General features: G+C 38.4%; 1 protein-coding gene across 1 annotated transcript in view; it reads right to left on the bottom strand.

The window, feature by feature from the left end:
• NECAB1 (N-terminal EF-hand calcium binding protein 1) overlaps window positions 1-17,378 on the bottom strand; it is a 193,812-nt gene that overhangs the window by 98,313 nt on the left and 78,121 nt on the right. The window contains exons 4-5 of the mRNA XM_078441947.2: window positions 14,127-14,152; window positions 7,072-7,169 (exon numbers count right to left, since the gene is read on the bottom strand). Of these exons, the coding sequence (XP_078298073.1) occupies window positions 7,072-7,169; window positions 14,127-14,152 (124 nt within the window). The remainder of the gene's footprint in view (window positions 1-7,071; window positions 7,170-14,126; window positions 14,153-17,378) is intronic.

Genomic DNA, 17,378 nt, shown 5'->3' with positions numbered 1-17,378 from the left:
CAAGAGGGACTTGACATCTGGAAGGTTATAAGCTAACAGCTCTGCTCAGAGAACGGGAGGGCTGGAGGACAATGGGAGGGAGAGTTGTTGAGCCCCGGACGACAGAGCTCAGCTTGGCAGGGAACAAAGGCGCTTGCCAGCGCCATCTCCCTCGCCCATCCCCCAGCCAAAATCCCAAAGGGAACCAGTTCCTGCCAGGGAACTTGCTTGCTCCGCGCAAACACCCAATGCTGTGCTTCTGCGGATCCATCCCTCAGGGGGGTCTGACTCCCTCCCGGTGCTGCAGGGGCCCTCCGGAAGCGGATCTCCTAAGGAAAAGTGAGCTGAGCCTGCCCTCCCCACCCCCACCCCATGCACCTTGCCGATCCACCCCGGCTAATACGCCAGATCCCCAGCACCACAGGCTGGCAGTGTGCAAGCAGCCCAGACGGGCCACGCCACCCCACAGTGAATCCCGCCCCTAGGAGAGGGGAAGAGAAGGCACACACCAGTCTGACTGTGGCCCCAGCGGTGGGCTGGGGGCAGACATCAGGTCTGACTGCGGCCCCGCCCACCAACGCAAGTTATTCAAGACAGCACAGGGGAAGTGCCCCGCAGTCCCCCACCACTCCAGGGACTATCCAAAATGACGAAACGGAAGAATTCCCCTCAGAAAAACGTCCAGGAAATAACAACAGGTAACGAACTGATCAAAAATGATTTAAACAATATAACAGAAAGTGAATTTAGAATAATAGTCATAAAATTAATCTCTGGGCTTGAAAACAGTATAGAGGACAGCAGAGAATCTATTGCTACAGAGATCAAGGGACTCAGGAACAGCCAGGAGGAGCTAAAAAAATGCTATCAATGAACTGCAAAATAAAATGGAGACAACTATGGCTCAGATTGAAGAGGCAGAGGAGAGAATAGGTGAACTAGAAGATAAAATTATAGAAAAGGAAGAAGCAGAGAAAAAGAGAGATAAAAAAATCCAGGAGTATGAGGGGAAAATTAGAGAACTAAGTGATGCACTAAAGAGAAATAATTACACATAACTGGTATTCCAGAGGAGGAAGAGAGAGGGAAAGGTGCTGAAGGTGTACTTGAAATCATAGCTGAGAACTTCCCAGATCTGGGGAAGGAAAAAGGCATTGAAATCCAAGAGGCACAGAGAACTCCCTTCAGATGTAACTTGAATCGATCTTCTGCACGAGATATCATAGTCAAACTGGCAAAATACAAGGATAAAGAGAAAATTCTGAAAGCAGCTAGGGATAAACGCGTTCTAACATATAAAGGGAGACCTATAAGACTCATGATGGAACTCTCTACTGAAACTTGGCAGGCCAGAAAGAAATGGCAGGAGATCTTCAATGTGATGAACGGAAAAAATATGCAGCTGAGAATCCTTTATCCAGCAAGTCTGTCATTTAGAATAGAAGGAGAGGTAAAGGTCTTCCCAAACAAACAAAAACTGAAAGATTCGTCACCACTAAATCAGCCCTACAAGAGTTCCTAAGGGGGATCCTGTGAGACAACGTACCAGAGACATCGCTACAAGCATGAAACCTACAGACATCACAATGACTCTAAACCTGTATCTTTCTATAATAACACTGAACGTAAATGGACTAAATGTGCCAACCAAAAGACATAGGTATCAGAATGGATTAAAAAACAAGACCCATCTGTTTGCTGTCTACAAGAGATTCATTTTAGACCTGAGGACACCTTCAGATTGAAAGTGAGGGGATGGAGAACTATCTATCATGCTACTGGAAGTCAAAAGAAAGCTGGAGTAGCCATACTTTTATCAGACAAACTAGACTTTAAACTAAAGGTTGTAACAAGAGATGAACAAGGGCATTATATAATAATTACAGGGTCTATCCATGAGGAAGAGCTAACAATTATAAATGTCTATGCGCCGAATACGGGAGCCCCCAAATATATAAAACAATCACTCACAAACATAAGCAACCTTATTGATAAGAATGTGGTAATTGCAGGGGACTTTAACACTCCACTTACAGAAATGGATAGATCATCTAGACACACGGTCAATAAAGAAACAAGGGCCCTGAATGATACATTGGATCAGATGGACTTGACAGACATATTTAGAACTCTGCATCCCAAAGCAACAGAATATACTTTCTTCTTGAGTGCACATGGAACCTTCTCCAAGATAGATCACATACTGGGTCACAAAACAGCCCTTCATAAGTATACAAGAATTGAAATTATACCATGCATACTTTCAGACCACAATGCTATGAAGCTTGAAATCAACCACAGGAAAAAGTCTGGAAAACCTCCAAAACCATGGAGGTTAAAGAACACCCTATTAAAGAATGAATGGGTCAACCAGGCAATTAGAGAAGAAATTAAAAAATATATGGAAACAAACAAAAATGAAAATACAACAATCCAAACACTTTGGCATGCATAGAAGGCAGTCCTGAGAGGAAAATACATTGCAATCCAGGCCTATCTCAAGAAACAAGGAAAATCCCAAATACAAAACCTAACAACACACCTAAAGGAAATAGAAGCAGAACACCAAAGACAGCCTAAACCCAGCAGAAGAAGAGAAATAATAAAGATCAGAGCAGAAATAAACAATATAGAATCTAAAAAAATGGTAGAGCAGATCAACGAAACCAAGAGTTAGTTTTTTGAAAAAATAAACAAAATAAACCTCTAGCCAGGCTTCTCAAAAAGAAAAGGGAGTGACCCAAATAGGTAAAATCATGAATGAAAATGGAATTATTATAATCAATCCCTCAGAAATACAAGCAATTATCAGGGAATACTATGAAAAATTATATGCCAACAAACTGGACAACCTGGAAGAAATAGACAAATTCCTAAACACCCACACACTTCCAAAACTCAATCAGGAGGAAATAGAAAGCTTGAACAGACCCATAACCAGCGAAGAAATTGAATCAGTTATCAAAAATCTCCCAACAAATAAGAGTCCAGGACCAGATGGCTTCCCTGGGGAATTCTACCAGACATTTAAAGTAGAGATAATACCTATCCTTCTCAAGCTTTTCCAAAAAATAGAAAGGGAAGGAAAACTTCCAGATTCATTCTATGAAGCCAGCATTACTTTGATTCCTAAACCAGACAGAGACCCAGTAAAAAAAGAGAACTACAGGCCAATGTCCCTGATGAATATGGATGCAAAAATTCTCAATAAGATACGAGCAAATCGAATTCAACAGCATATAAAAAGAATTATTCACCATGATCAAGTGGGATTCATTCCTGGGATGCAGGGCTGGTTCAACATTCACAAATCAATCAACGTGATACATCACATTAATAAAAGAAAAGATAAGAACCATATGATCCTGTCAATCGATGCAGAAAAGGCCTTTGACAAAATCCAGCAACCTTTCTTAATAAAAACCCTCGAGAAAGTCGGGATAGAAGGAACATACTTAAAGATCATAAAAGCCATTTATGAAAAGCCCACAGCTAACATCATCCTCAATGGGGAAAACTGAGAGCTTTTTCCCTGAGATCAGGAACACGACAGGGATGTCCACTCTCACCGCTCTTGTTTAACATAGTGTTGGAAGTTCTAGCATCAGCAATCAGACAACAAAAGGAAATCAAAGGCATCAAATTGGCAAAGATGAAGTCAAGCTTTCACTTTTTGCAGATGACATGATATTATACATGGAAAATCTGATAGACTCCACCAAAAGTCTGCTAGAACTGATACATGAATTCAGCAAAGCTGCAGGATACAAAATCAATGTACAGAAATCAGTTGCATTCTTATACACTAACAATGAAGCAACAGAAAGACAAATAAAGAAACTGATCCCATTCACAATTGCACCAAGAAGCATAAAATATCTAGGGATAAATCTAACCAAAGATGTAAAAGATCTGTATGCTGAAAACTATAGAAAGCTTATGAAGGAAATTGAAGAAGATATAAAGAAATGGAAAAACATTCCATGCTCATGGATTGGAAGAATAAATATTGTCAAAATGTCAATACTACCCAAAGCTATCTACACATTCAATGCAATCCCAATCAAAATTGCACCAGCATTCTTCTCGAAGCTAGAACAAGCAATCCTAAAATTCATATGGAACCACAAAAGGCCCCGAATAGCCAAAGTAATTTTGAAGAAGACCAAAGGAGGAGGCATCACAATCCCAGACTTTAGCCTCTACTACAAAGTTATAATCATCAAGACAGAATGGTATTGGCACAAAAACAGACACATAAACCAATGGAATAGAATAGATACCCCAGAACTAGACCCACAAATTTATGGCCAACTAATCTTTGACAAAGCAGGAAAGAACATCCAATGGAAAAAAGACAATCTCTTTAACAAATGGTGCTGGGAGAATAGGACAGCAACATGCAGAAGGTTGAAACTAGACCACTTTCTCACACCATTCACAAAAATAAACTCAAAATGGATAAAGGACCTGAATGTGAGACAGGAAACCATCAAAACCCTAGAGGAGAAAGCAGGAAAAGACCTCTTTGACCTTAGTCATAGCAATTTCTTACTTGACACATTCCCAAAGGCAAGGGAATTAAAGGCAAAAATGAACTACTGGGACCTCATGAAGATAAAAAGCTTCTGTACAGCAAAGGAAACAATCAACAAAACTAAAAGGCAACCAACGGAATAGGAAAAGATATTTGCAAATGACGTATCGGACAAAGGGCTAGTATCCAAAATCTATAAAGAGCTCACCAAACTCCACACTGGAAAAACAAATAATCCAGTGAAGAAATGAGCAGAAAACATGAACAGACACTTCTCTAAAGAAGACATCCAGATGGCCAACAGGCACATGAAAAGACGCTCAACGTCACTCCTCATCAGGGAAATACAAATCAAAACCACACTCAGATATCACCTCACACCAGTCAGAGTGGCCAAAATGAACAAATCAGGAGACTATAGATGCTGGAGAGGATGTGGAGAAACAGGAACCCTCTTGCACTGTTGGTGGGAATGCAAATTGGTGCAGCCACTCTGGAAAACAGTGTGGAGGTTCCTCAGAAAATTAAAAATAGATCTACCCTATGACCCAGCAGTAGCACTGCTAGGAATTTACCCAAGAGATACAGGAGTGCTGATGCATAGGGGCACTTGTACCCCAATGTTTATAGCAGCACTCTCAACAATAGCCAAATTATGGAAAGAGCCTAAATGTCCATCAACTGATGAATGGATAAAGAAATTGTGGTTTATATACACAATGGAGTACTACGTGGCAATGAGAAAGAATGAAATATGGCCCTTTGTAGCAACGTGGATGGAAATGGAGAGTGTGATGCTAGTGAAGTAAGCCATACAGAGAAAGACAGATACCATATGGTTTCACTCTTATGTGGATCCTGAGAAACTTAACAAAAACCCATGGGGGAGGGGAAGGAAAAAAGAAAAAAAAAAAAGAGGTTAGAACAGGAGAGAGCCAAAGCATAAGAGACTCTTAAAAACTGAGGACAAACTGAGGGCTGATGGGGGGTGGGAGGGAGGGGAGGGTGGGTGATGGGTATTGAGGAGGGCACCTGTTGGGATGAGCACTGAGTGTTGTATGGAAACCAATTTCACAATAAATTTTAAAAATAAATAAATAAATAAATAAATAAATAAACAAACATTTAGAAAAAACATTCTCATTTCTTGTTATGTACCTCAAATGCCAGAATATCGTTTTTAATTTACCAACAGGAAATATAATTCTCATCTCTTGCCCCCTCCATAGCAGTCAACACTATCGACCAGTCTGTACTTCATTGGAATACCCTCCCCAACTTCTGGATGCCACAGTCTCCCAGATTCCGTCTCCTCTTTCTGCCCACTCCTTCTCATCCCAACTCATTCTCCTCCACCCACCCACCCACAAAAGTTGCAGTTCCTTAAAGCTCAGTGTTAGGTCCTCTTCTTGTTTTACTGTATATTCTCTCCCCACATGATGTCACTCACGTTCTTTGCGCAAATGTTGACAATTCACAAATATACGTCCAGTCTAAACTTCACCTGTCAGATACAGATCTCTGTATCCGATGGTTTACTTGAATTTCCTTAGATGTCTCAAAGGGAGCTTAGATTCAACAGGTCTAAAATAGAACTCACGAGCTTACTTCCTCAAACCCGGTCTTCTTTCAGCAGTCTATGTGGTGCCACCACCAGGCACACCAGCGAAAAACTAGGATTCACGCTGGACATATCCTTCTCCCATTCCCCACATTCTATCCTCCTCCAAGTTTTATTGACAGGATCTCAAACATATGTACAATTATTTTCCCTTTCACCATATTGTCTGCCAATACCTTTAAACTACCAACATCTCTCGCCTGGGTTAGTGAACTAGCCTCCTCATTCATCTTCCTGATTCTGTTCCCCACCTTCTCCACCCTAATCCCAAGCTGAGTCTTATATGGGCTTTTCAAAAGACTGCATGAGTTTCCACATCTCTGCTTAAAATGTGGTTGATTTATTTACATCTAGGAGGCAGGTCTACATCCTTAGGTTCACCAACAAAATCATGAAAGCTACGGCTCCTCTCTGCTAAACCAGTTTCATCTCAAATCATGCCACTCTTGAGTTTTCTAGACTTTAATCTTACCGACCATCTTAACTTCCTTGAATGCCCTGTGCCTGCTCCATGCCGCTCCCAACACGGGGACTTTGTACATGCTGTTCCATGTGTCTCTTTCTCCTTTCCCTAGCTATAACTTCATCTGCAATTGCACAGGTGTCATTGCCTCCAGCGTGAACCACATGTCCCATCTCGTGCTGCCCTCTGTTGTGCTATCTAACGATGGTTTGTTCACACACTCGTCTCCTTACCAGAGTAAGAGCTGCTTGCACAGCTCTTTGCATCCTTGCATTCTCAGCAAAAAGCACAGTATCTGGCACCTCACGGTTTGGAATGACTACAATAGGTCATTTAATAGCGAGAAAATAAGTTGTAGGTGGTAAAAATCAATACATACTTTTATGGTACATTAGGGAACAGGTGTGATTTTCCAAGAAAATGTTTTCAAAGAAGAGATTTTATAGAAAATAAGCACCAACATTTCCTTACTTTTTTCGTTTTGCCCATGGCCTTCAGGATGGAAAGATTTAGGTCTTCGAGTGCTGCTAGTACATTCTCATATTCACCCAAGTGCTGAGAAAAATATTCTAAAAGGAAGAATATTGAAAAAAGTTAATGTTTGCATTTAGGTATCCTAAAGAACAGCAAAATCAACTGATGATTAATTCCATAAATGAGCAAAACAAATTGCATGTTATAACTGAAAACTGGAAGGTTTTCAAAAGAGACTAAGGTGTCAATATATTCATTTCAAAAAAAACCAAAAACCCTAAACAGTTACAATTATCCTTGAAGAAATGCTTTTTCCTACAATAGGGAAAAAAAATGAATCTGGATCTATGGGCAAGACTATCACAATAAAAACTATTCTCAACAGCATATTATTACATTACTATAGTAATCATTAAGATAGTAGTTTCAGAAAAAAAAAATACATGACATTTTATCATCTCTCCTGGGAAACATTTAAGGAAGGTAAGCTCTCCTCATGGCTAAGAACTAATAAGGCTACAAAACACGAAGATGGCCCCCTTGGTATCTCTCATGTACTATTCCTGTCATAATTTTTTTTTCCCACGATTTGGGCAGAGCAAAAGGTATATTTACCACATTTTCAGTAGGCAGAAATAAATAATACATTGGGTGTTACAATTAAGAGTATGGAATATAGACGGTTCCCAAACAAGGTGAAATAGAGGAGAGATACATGCAAAACCTCATCTTTACTTACAGAGATCTATATATTTCTGAAATGAGAGATCTAGCTTGACCAAAACTCATAGAAAGTCATACGCTGAAAAGACCTAGAACTTTCAGTCACTAGAAAATCATTAGCCCTCACCATTCCTGTGAACTCATCATTGGATGAGCTGTAGTTTATTATTGCCTCTCCTTAGTGTGCCATAACTATTTTGGAATCGAATAGAATGGCAAGCATAATCCACATAAAGCTATTTGAAATCACTGAGATAAATTTCAGCATGTCTTATGGAAACTTTAATTTATTTCATACTCCAGATGGAATTTTTTGCTGACACTGATATTAATAACAAATTGGGAGTACCACTGAATGATTTATTAGTAAGTGTGCAGAACTCATCTGAGAAGAAAAATAAACACAGGTGAGCAATAAATCAATTCTAGATTATGGCTGTCAAACTATGGTTTGTGTACACATGGATTAAAAACACACAGCATATTTTTGACAAAAAGAAAATGCATTCCTGATGATGTAGTTCTTAAAAAATGTGTGGTGTATATCATCTCATAGAAAGGTTCGTCCAGGAAGGGATTAGTTGGAAGATAAATAAGGAAGCAGATACTCCTTAAATACCTGGTTGACGGTAACATTTTAATTCTTGGCTAGGATATTGATTTTCTCTGAGTGGTGACCAACGTGTCTGACCTTGTCCATGCCATTATTTGCAATCAATGAATAAAACCGTTTATGAAGTAGGAAGCAATTAATGTGGCTACAGAAAATCAATTTAAAAAAATTATTATCAGAACAGAATCCACACTAAGTTGTAACAAGGAAAACGTGTAAAGAAAAATGGAAAGAAGTAAAGCTGTTAGCACATTTTTACTTATTTATATACAAAGACTCAAAAAAGATTGTAATGGGGATCTTAAATGTAAGCATGCAGAAATAGATTAAGTGGAAAATAGGATGTGGTGCTTAAAAATCAGGTTTAAGAAAAACAAAACAAGAAGGAACACCTCCTAAAATATTTTCATGAACAATATATCTGGCTTAACTGATGAAGGTCCCTGGAGAGAATATAAATGGTCTTTCCACTGTGAAATTAGATTTATGAAGGCACATGCTGATAAAACACATGGGAAGGTTTCTGAGCTGACACCTATCTAGCCTTCATGCCTTCCTTCTTTTATTCATCCACTCATTCATCTCAACTATCAAAGCAGTTAGGGGGAAAAAAAATCACTCCCTAAGCAATACACTGGGACACAAAGAAAATAACTCTCAGAATAGAGAGAACTGCAGCACCTAAGCTCAGATAGGAGCTTAGGTGTAAGGGTTATTTTGAGGAGGTGCAGGTCAAAGTCACTCAGATTGTATTATAACTTAGTAAGGGGCACGTTCCAGGGCAAGTGGGGCTCTAATGAACTCAAAGTGGGAAGTCAGACGAAAGAGCCAGGACATTTAATACAGATAAAAGGAGAGAATCCCCAATCTCCACTTCATCATGGTGAGGTTTCATATAGTCATTCCAGGACTTAACATTTACTTAGTGCCTTGTTTAAGGAGACTACAACCAGGTAGGGGAAATAAACATTCCAACAAATAACTGTTATACACATGATCATTGTGCCAGACAATGGTCCAAGAACCCAGAAAACTGTCCTTCAGAAATGGAGAGATAAACAGTTTTCCAGAGCAGCAAAACCAAAAGGAGTTCATCACCACTAGACCAGCCTTAGCAGAAATGTGAAAGGGACTGCTTTAAGCTGAAATGAAAGGGTACTAATTAATTATTAATGAGAACACATATGAAAGTGTAAATCTCACTGGTAACTGTAAACATATAGTAAAATCCAAAATAATCTAATGTAAAGGTGGTGGGTTAATCGATTATAAAGCTAGTATGAAGGTTAAAAGACAAAAGTATTCAAATAATAATTACAATAATTTACTAGAACCACAAAATTAAAATATGCAAATTGGGATATCTAAAGCATAAAAATTTTCATGGAGGTGAGCGAGTAAAATATGTAGAGCTTTAGAGCATGTTCAAACTTAAGTTGTTATTAAGTTAAAACAGACTGTTATAAATTGTTTTATGTAAGCCTCATGGTAACCACCTACACTAGGTGTACACACACACACACACACACACACACACCAAGAAAAAATTGAAATATACCACTACAGAAAAGTATCAAGTCACAAAGGAAGAAAGCAAGAGAAAAAGAAAGAGAGGAACTACAAAACAGTCAGGAAACAACCAATGATACATAAATAAGCATATATGTATAAATCCTTAGCTTAAATGTAAATGGACTAAATTCTCCAGTGAAAAGACAGAGTGGATGAATGGATTGAAAATCTTTTGTTGCCACCAAGAGACTTATTTCAGATATAAGGACACAGACTGAAAGCGAAGGGATAGAAAAAGATCTTGCATGCAATTAGAAACCAAAAGAAAGCTGAAGTAGGTATACTTAGATCAGATAAAACAGACTTTAAGACAAAGATTATAAAAAGAGACAAAGAAGGTTATTATGTAACAATAAAGGGCCAATCCACCAGAAGGATATTACATTTGTAAATATACAGGCACATAACACAGGAGCACATAAATATATAAAGCATATATTAACAGATCTAAAGAGAGAAATAGACAATACAATATAGTAAGAGACTTTATTATGCCACTTATATCGATAGACAGATCATCCAAACAGAGAAATCAATAAAGAAACAATGGCCTTAAATGACACATTCGACTAGATAGACCACACACACACACACACACACACACACACACACACACACACAGAACATTCCATCCAAAAGCAACAGAATACAAACTCTTCTCAAGTACACAACGAACATTACCCAGGATAGATTAGATGTTAGGTCACAAAACAAGCCTTAATAAATTTAAGAAGACTGAAATCATATCAAGCATCTCATCTGACCACAATGATGTAAAACTAGAAATTACAAGATGAAAACTGGAAAATTCACAAATCTGTGGAGATTAAACAACCCTCTCTTGAACAACCATGAATCAAAGAAGAAAAAAGAGAACACAAAAAAAATAACTTGAGACAAATAACAGTGAAAATACAAGAATACCAAAACTTATGGGATGCAGCAAAAGCAGTTCTAAAAGGGAAGTTCATAGAGCTAAATGCTACCTACATCAAGAAACAAGAAAGATCTCAAATAATAATAATCTTTGCACCTCAAGGAATTGGAAAAAGAACAAATGAAACGCAAAGTAAGTAGAATGTAGATCTTAAAGGTCAGTCATGGGGGGTAATATACAAGGCAGTAACTGTAGTTAGTAATACTGTGTTACATGTTTGAAAGTTGCTAAGCGAATACATCTTACAAGTTCTCATTACAAGACAAGAACTGTGTGTGGTGATGGATGTTGACTTATCTATCAAAGTATATTTGTCAATGTCAATGCAGGCATAAGAGTATCTGGAAGGATATGCTCCAAGCAGTTAGCAGTGGAGGTCACTATCAGGCAAAAGGAGAGACAGAGACAGAGAAAGAGACAGAGAGACACAGAGAGAGAGAGAGAGTGGGAGGGAGGGAGAGAGGGAAGGGGGGAGGCTGACATTTTGTCTTACATGCCAATGTAAGTCTGTATTGCTAAAATTTAAAAACCAGTTAGGTATTATTTTCATAACTAAAATAAAGCAATACTTTAACATATTTTGATTTCTAGGTCTATAATTTAGTTAACTAAGTAAAAGCAACAGAATGAAAGTTGTTAGATACCTGGACCTTTTAACTGGCTTCCCTGAAAGAGCACAGGAAATCTATTTTTCATGCCAATCAAATGTCATCCCTCCCATGCACCAGGGCAAATTTGCTCGGGATGTGAGTCGACAGATTTTACTTGCGTGCACTGAAGCATTTGGTTTTGATTAGAATCCAACTTAAATATTTACTTTATATTTACAAAATAACAAGACACAAAACTATACTCTGGAAATTAAAATGCATATTTTTTTTTTTTTTTTTTTTTTAATTTTTTTTTTTCAACGTTTTTTTTTAATTTATTTTTGGGACAGAGAGAGACAGAGCATGAACGGGGGAGGGGCAGAGAGAGAGGGAGACACAGAATCGGAAACAGGCTCCAGGCTCCGAGCCATCAGCCCAGAGCCTGACGCGGGGCTCGAACTCACGGACCGCGAGATCGTGACCTGGCTGAAGTCGGACGCTTAACCGACTGCGCCACCCAGGCGCCCCCTAAAATGCATATTCTTGAGCAGAGAGGGGGAGGATTATAACACACAATTGGGACTGCAATCACTGGGTTTAAAAATACAGAGCAATTTGGTTGCATTAAAACCCCATATACTAGTTCCTTAACTATGGGGAAATTCATAGCCAAAGCTTTTTCTAAGTACAGAGTAGGTTTCTAATCGAGTTCTATTATTATAGAAGACAAATTAAACTTTTTTTTGTAGCGGATTAAGTGAAGATACACAATTACACCGAGAGGATAATGTAATACTCTTTGATGACAATACATAAGCAACATAGCAAATAAGAGCCACTAAATGTCTTCATCTTAAAAGCCCTTTTAACAGTTTGCTTTCTCATGAGCCATGCCTACCTAAGCAAAGTTAAATAGACAACAAAAAGAATTAAGTGGATGATTTGAGGAAATCCTTATTTTGGCCTAACCTATCTAGAAATGGGTCTCCCAACCTCACAAAATTATTGACATAATCTTCTCCATTTCCCTACTCCATCTCTCCACTTCACTGGCAGGGACCATCTGCCCATGGATGAGAATGGATCACAACTTGACCTTGATCGTGATTGCTGTTCTTTAGAAAGCCTGGTGGCCAGGGTCCCCACGGGCCCTTTTGCCTCCTTGGCACAGTTTAATACCCATGTGTGGACAGATCATGGTTTGATTATGTGTAAAAGCATGTCAGGATTTCCTCCGTTTTTCTCTGTTAGTGTTTCATAACTAACAAAACATGAACTGCTTTAGTACCGAGATACCTTGCTTCTGCATAAACAGCTTGCTTTTCAGCTGGATTCTTCTCACAGAATACAAGATAGACACAATACAGGAACAGGAAATAGAGTTTTGTTTTTTTTTTTAAGTTTTCTTTATTTTTGAGACAGAGAGAGACAGAGCATGAACGGGGGAGGGGCAGAGAGAGAGGGAGACACAGAATCGGAAGCAGGCTCCAGGCTCTGAGCCATCAGCCCAGAGCCCGACGCGGGGCTCGAACTCACGGACCACGAGATCGTGACCTGAGCTGAAGTCGGACGCTTAACCGACTGAGCCACCCAGGCGCCCCAGAAATAGAGTTTTTTATGGCCATTGGAAAATTTGAAAGCTCATGGTTGGTGATTATCATATTTGTGTTGTCCTGAGTTCTTTTCTTGAAAGCTTGTATTCTGATATATTGTCTTGGCATATCCTCACTTGGTGTCGCTCTACCATTTTTGATGAAATGGAAGATAACCACTCTTGAATATTGTAAAATGGACTATGTGATGATTTGGTAAACTTCAAATTTATAAGGATTATAAGATATTCAGGAAGTGCTTATGACTTCAATTAAGAGTTTCAAAGAATATCATCTATAAAATTATTTCTAAGAAGCCTAGACAATAAACTCAAACTTGGACAAGGTGTTATATATTTATCTTAAAACATAAAGCTTAAAACCTTCCAGTGTTCAGAGAAAAATGGCTGTTTCACACTGAATAGTCTCACAGTGCTCCACAATTTACTCAAAACAAAAGATAAATCTCAGAAATATTTGCCTTCCCACAGTCCTAGCCTTTGACTTTTGTTTCCAACCACAAAGATGAAGAAAATAATAGAAGAGGCTATTAAATCAAGAATCTGTAGAAATTCCTCTGTCCATTGAAACTTGTTTTGCAAGTGACATTTAAAACTCCAAAACTGTTTAGGCAGGTATGGGACAGAGTTGTTTTTACATGTCAAGGGGGGTCAGTCTTGCAATCTATTTGAAAAGAATAATGAAGTTGTATTAAACACCAATTTAAAAATATATTCAAACTAGTGGAGAGTTTTCCACTATGAAACTAATTGTACCAAATGCAAACAAAATAACTCTCCTCCATGCACAAATTGAGTCCCAACTCTTTCTGCAATGAAAAACATGCTTGAGTAAAACTCAGTTAAGATAAATCCTTTGAGATCTCAATTATCTTTTATATTCCCAAATTCCTAATTTAGGACATTAATTTTAGGGTATATAGAAATTTATATAAGATGGCGTTCTTTTTCATTCTAAAGCAAGTAGTGAGTTTGACTGCCTCCCCCTCCCCCAACACAACTTACCACATAGTTCTTCTGTGTCGAGATTGCTGAAAAGAAAAAAAAAATAGTTACTTTGGTAATATTTAAGTTTTTAAATAGTTCAGTACAGTTATTCCCCAATTTAGGTTACAATAATAATAGAGGATATGTAGTTATGGTATTTTTCATGTAAATTCTACGTTGTTTACTCAATTATGTTAACAATGATTATATCAGATTCTGTCTGTGAACAAATAATTGTTGGCGTTTGTGTTTTCCCCAGTATCATGCTGGGGAATACTGCATACTGGCTGAAGAATTAGAGGCTCTGGAGCCAGAATGCCTGAGTCAAATCCTGACTCGACCATTTACCACCCTGGGACCCTGAGTACTTTGCATCCCTGGGTCTCGGTTCCTCAACCACAAGGTGGGGATAATAACTTCTGTTTCATATGAATGCAATAGGAAGTGAATGGGTTAATAAATACAAAGCAGTTAAAAGAGTGGCACAAAATAAGCACTTAATAAATGTTAGCTATCATGATTTCGGACTTGGTAGAACTACTAGAACTTCCATTATCTAAATTCAATCTTTGAGGGAAGTTTGACTCAATGTCTTCTTGGAATGATTTCTAAAACATAATGAAGAGTTACACGGCTTAATATTTACATGTAAACAACAGATGCCTTTTACGAATGTAACTACGGAACAGCAGATGAAATGTTAGTAGATATAATACATTCCTATCAGAATAGTGTCTTGACCGAGGAAGGCTTGGTAAAGGAATGCAAGAATGGTCCAAAATCAGGCAATAAATAAATACAACACTACATTGTAACTTAAAGGAGAAAACTCATATTAACTACTAGATGAGACATTAATAAAATTTTAATTTTAGAAAGTTCATTTAAAATTTTTTTGAAGTTTATTTATTTTGAGAAAGAGAGAGAGGGAGGGGCAGAGAGAGAGAGAGAGAGAGAGAGAGAGAGAATCCCAAGCAGGCTCTGCACTGTCAGCGCAGAGCCTGATGTGGGGCTCAAACTCACGAACCTGTGAGATCATGACCTGAGCCGAAATCAACGGTTGGATGCTTAACCAACTGAGTCACGCAGGCACCCCATTAATTTTAGCGAGTTTAAATGAAATTGAAATAAAAGTAAACCTCTTAAAGATTAGAAAGACTTACTAAGAGTCAGCTGCAAGCACCAATTGACTGAAAACCTTGTACTTCATACAACCGCCACAGGTCAAATTTCAATGTAAATAACCATCATAATCCAGTTATCGTCTACACAGCAGTCAGGGTTGCTGGGCACTGAGTCATTTTACCAGTCCCGTCGCTAATCGTAGTGTGAGTTTAAATTCAGGATTCTATCCTCAGACATTGAGTATGTGATCTTGGATAAAGGGCATCTCCTTCCTTAAGCAGATCTCTTTGTAAAGCTGTATGTGCCACCAGGCAGAACATGTAAAGTCTTCTGCGGAAGTTTTGGGGTAGGTTTCTGTTCATTCATTTATCCCACGGGCTTTCACCGCTACACGCCACGCATTGTTCTGTCATAATCAACCAGGTGGCAACAGATCCTGAGAAGAGTATGACCAGTCACTAGTCTCTAGCAACTGGATAGACTTAAACTCATAGAGTAAATAACTAAAATGCAATTAAATTGCTGCTATGGGGGAAGTGGCTGACTGCAAGGTCAGCAGTGACTCCAGAGGATAAAATTTTGAGTTTAAAGAGGAGTAGAAAAGGCAGACAAAGGAAGACCATTCCAGTGAGAAGAAACACTATTTGCAATAACAACTACAAATGCGAGGAGTAGTTCCTGTGGCTGCAACATAGGCCATTAATGAAGAATGGGACCAAACAATGAAAAGTCTCCTGTGATAACCTAGTAGGCTTCTTGGTTCTCTTGCCAATTTGGAATCATAGAGGATTTTAAAGAAGGTGAGTGACATCATCAGACTTATACTTTAGGAAGGTCACTGACAGACGGGTTGAGGTTCGATAAAAAGAGGGCGAAAAGAGGCCAAGAGACCAATGTGGACATTGTTACTAGACTCTGGGCCAGCTGATCCCAGATTGGAAGGTAGAACCCAAGGGGTGTGCAAGGCCATCCACTGGAGGCAAGAAGGTATACTTCAACTTTATACACACACACATACACACACACTTTTAAAACTTTTTATTTTGAAATAATTTCAAAATCTACAAAACAAGTGCCCTTCACCTAACCCCTCCCCCAGTTGTCAATATTTTATTTCATTTGTCTTACCACCTTCTTTATTTTCTCTGTATATGTCTTTTCAAACCATTTGATTGTATGTTGCAGATATGATATCCCTTTACCTCTAAGTACATCAGTGTATATTTTCTATAAACAAGGAAGAAACTTACATACAAGTGAAATTAATATCCGTTCAATGCCATTATCAAATCCAGCAGTTCTCAAATATTTGTATTTGTATTTAACTTTATGCCTTTTCATTTCTTTTTGTGTAACTTTATAGTGTATTAATATTCATACAGTGGTGCACACATAGGATTTGTAAGTCTTTATATGGATTTCGAGGCAAAAAGCAGTACCTGATATGGGAGCTTGGAGGAGGGGGCAAAAAGAATAGACAGATGTGAAGAATTTTGAGGGAAAACCATCAAAACTTGGAATCCTGTTGGATTCAGAATTAGATCACTTAGAAATTTTTAGTATCATTTCAAACAGTTTGTTCATTAAAACACAGGTCATTTCCTAACCTTACTGTTTTCACAGAACTTCAGACTTAAAAAGGACATTAAAGGTCACTTTTGTTTTTGTATTTTCTTCAGAATGGTTCACAGGTTCATAATGAGATTTCTTTTTCATTTCAAAGGAATAAACAGCCCAATCCATTATGAAAATTAAATTATGTGGACTATATCCTAAAACATAGTAGTTCAGAGTAATTTGCATGACATTAGCTGCACTTGTTCCTTAATAAAAGGCTATGTTCCTAAAGTACTATAGTGCTCCTCTCCTCAAACATTCTTTAGCTCTTTCTGTGCTATGTTGTTTGTAGTAGGTAATAAAGCACAGTTCTTTTTTCTTTTTCAATTTTATTTATTTTGAGAGAGACAGAGTGCGAGCCAGGGAGGGGCAGAGAGAGAGGGAGAAGCTTAAGCAGGCTCCACAACGTCAGCATATGGCCCCACGCAGGCTCGAACTCACGAACTGAACCATGAGATCATGACCCGAGCCAAAATTAAGAGTTGGATGCTCAACGGACTGAGCCACCCAGGTGCCGCCGGTTCTTTT

The sequence above is a fragment of the Panthera onca genome, chromosome F2 (assembly GCF_046562875.1).
Source record: "Panthera onca isolate mPanOnc1 chromosome F2, mPanOnc1 haplotype 2, whole genome shotgun sequence".
Classification (NCBI taxonomy): domain Eukaryota; kingdom Metazoa; phylum Chordata; class Mammalia; order Carnivora; family Felidae; genus Panthera; species Panthera onca.
Note: the sequence above shows the minus strand (reverse complement) of the source record. Positions and strands in the feature narration are given on the sequence as shown.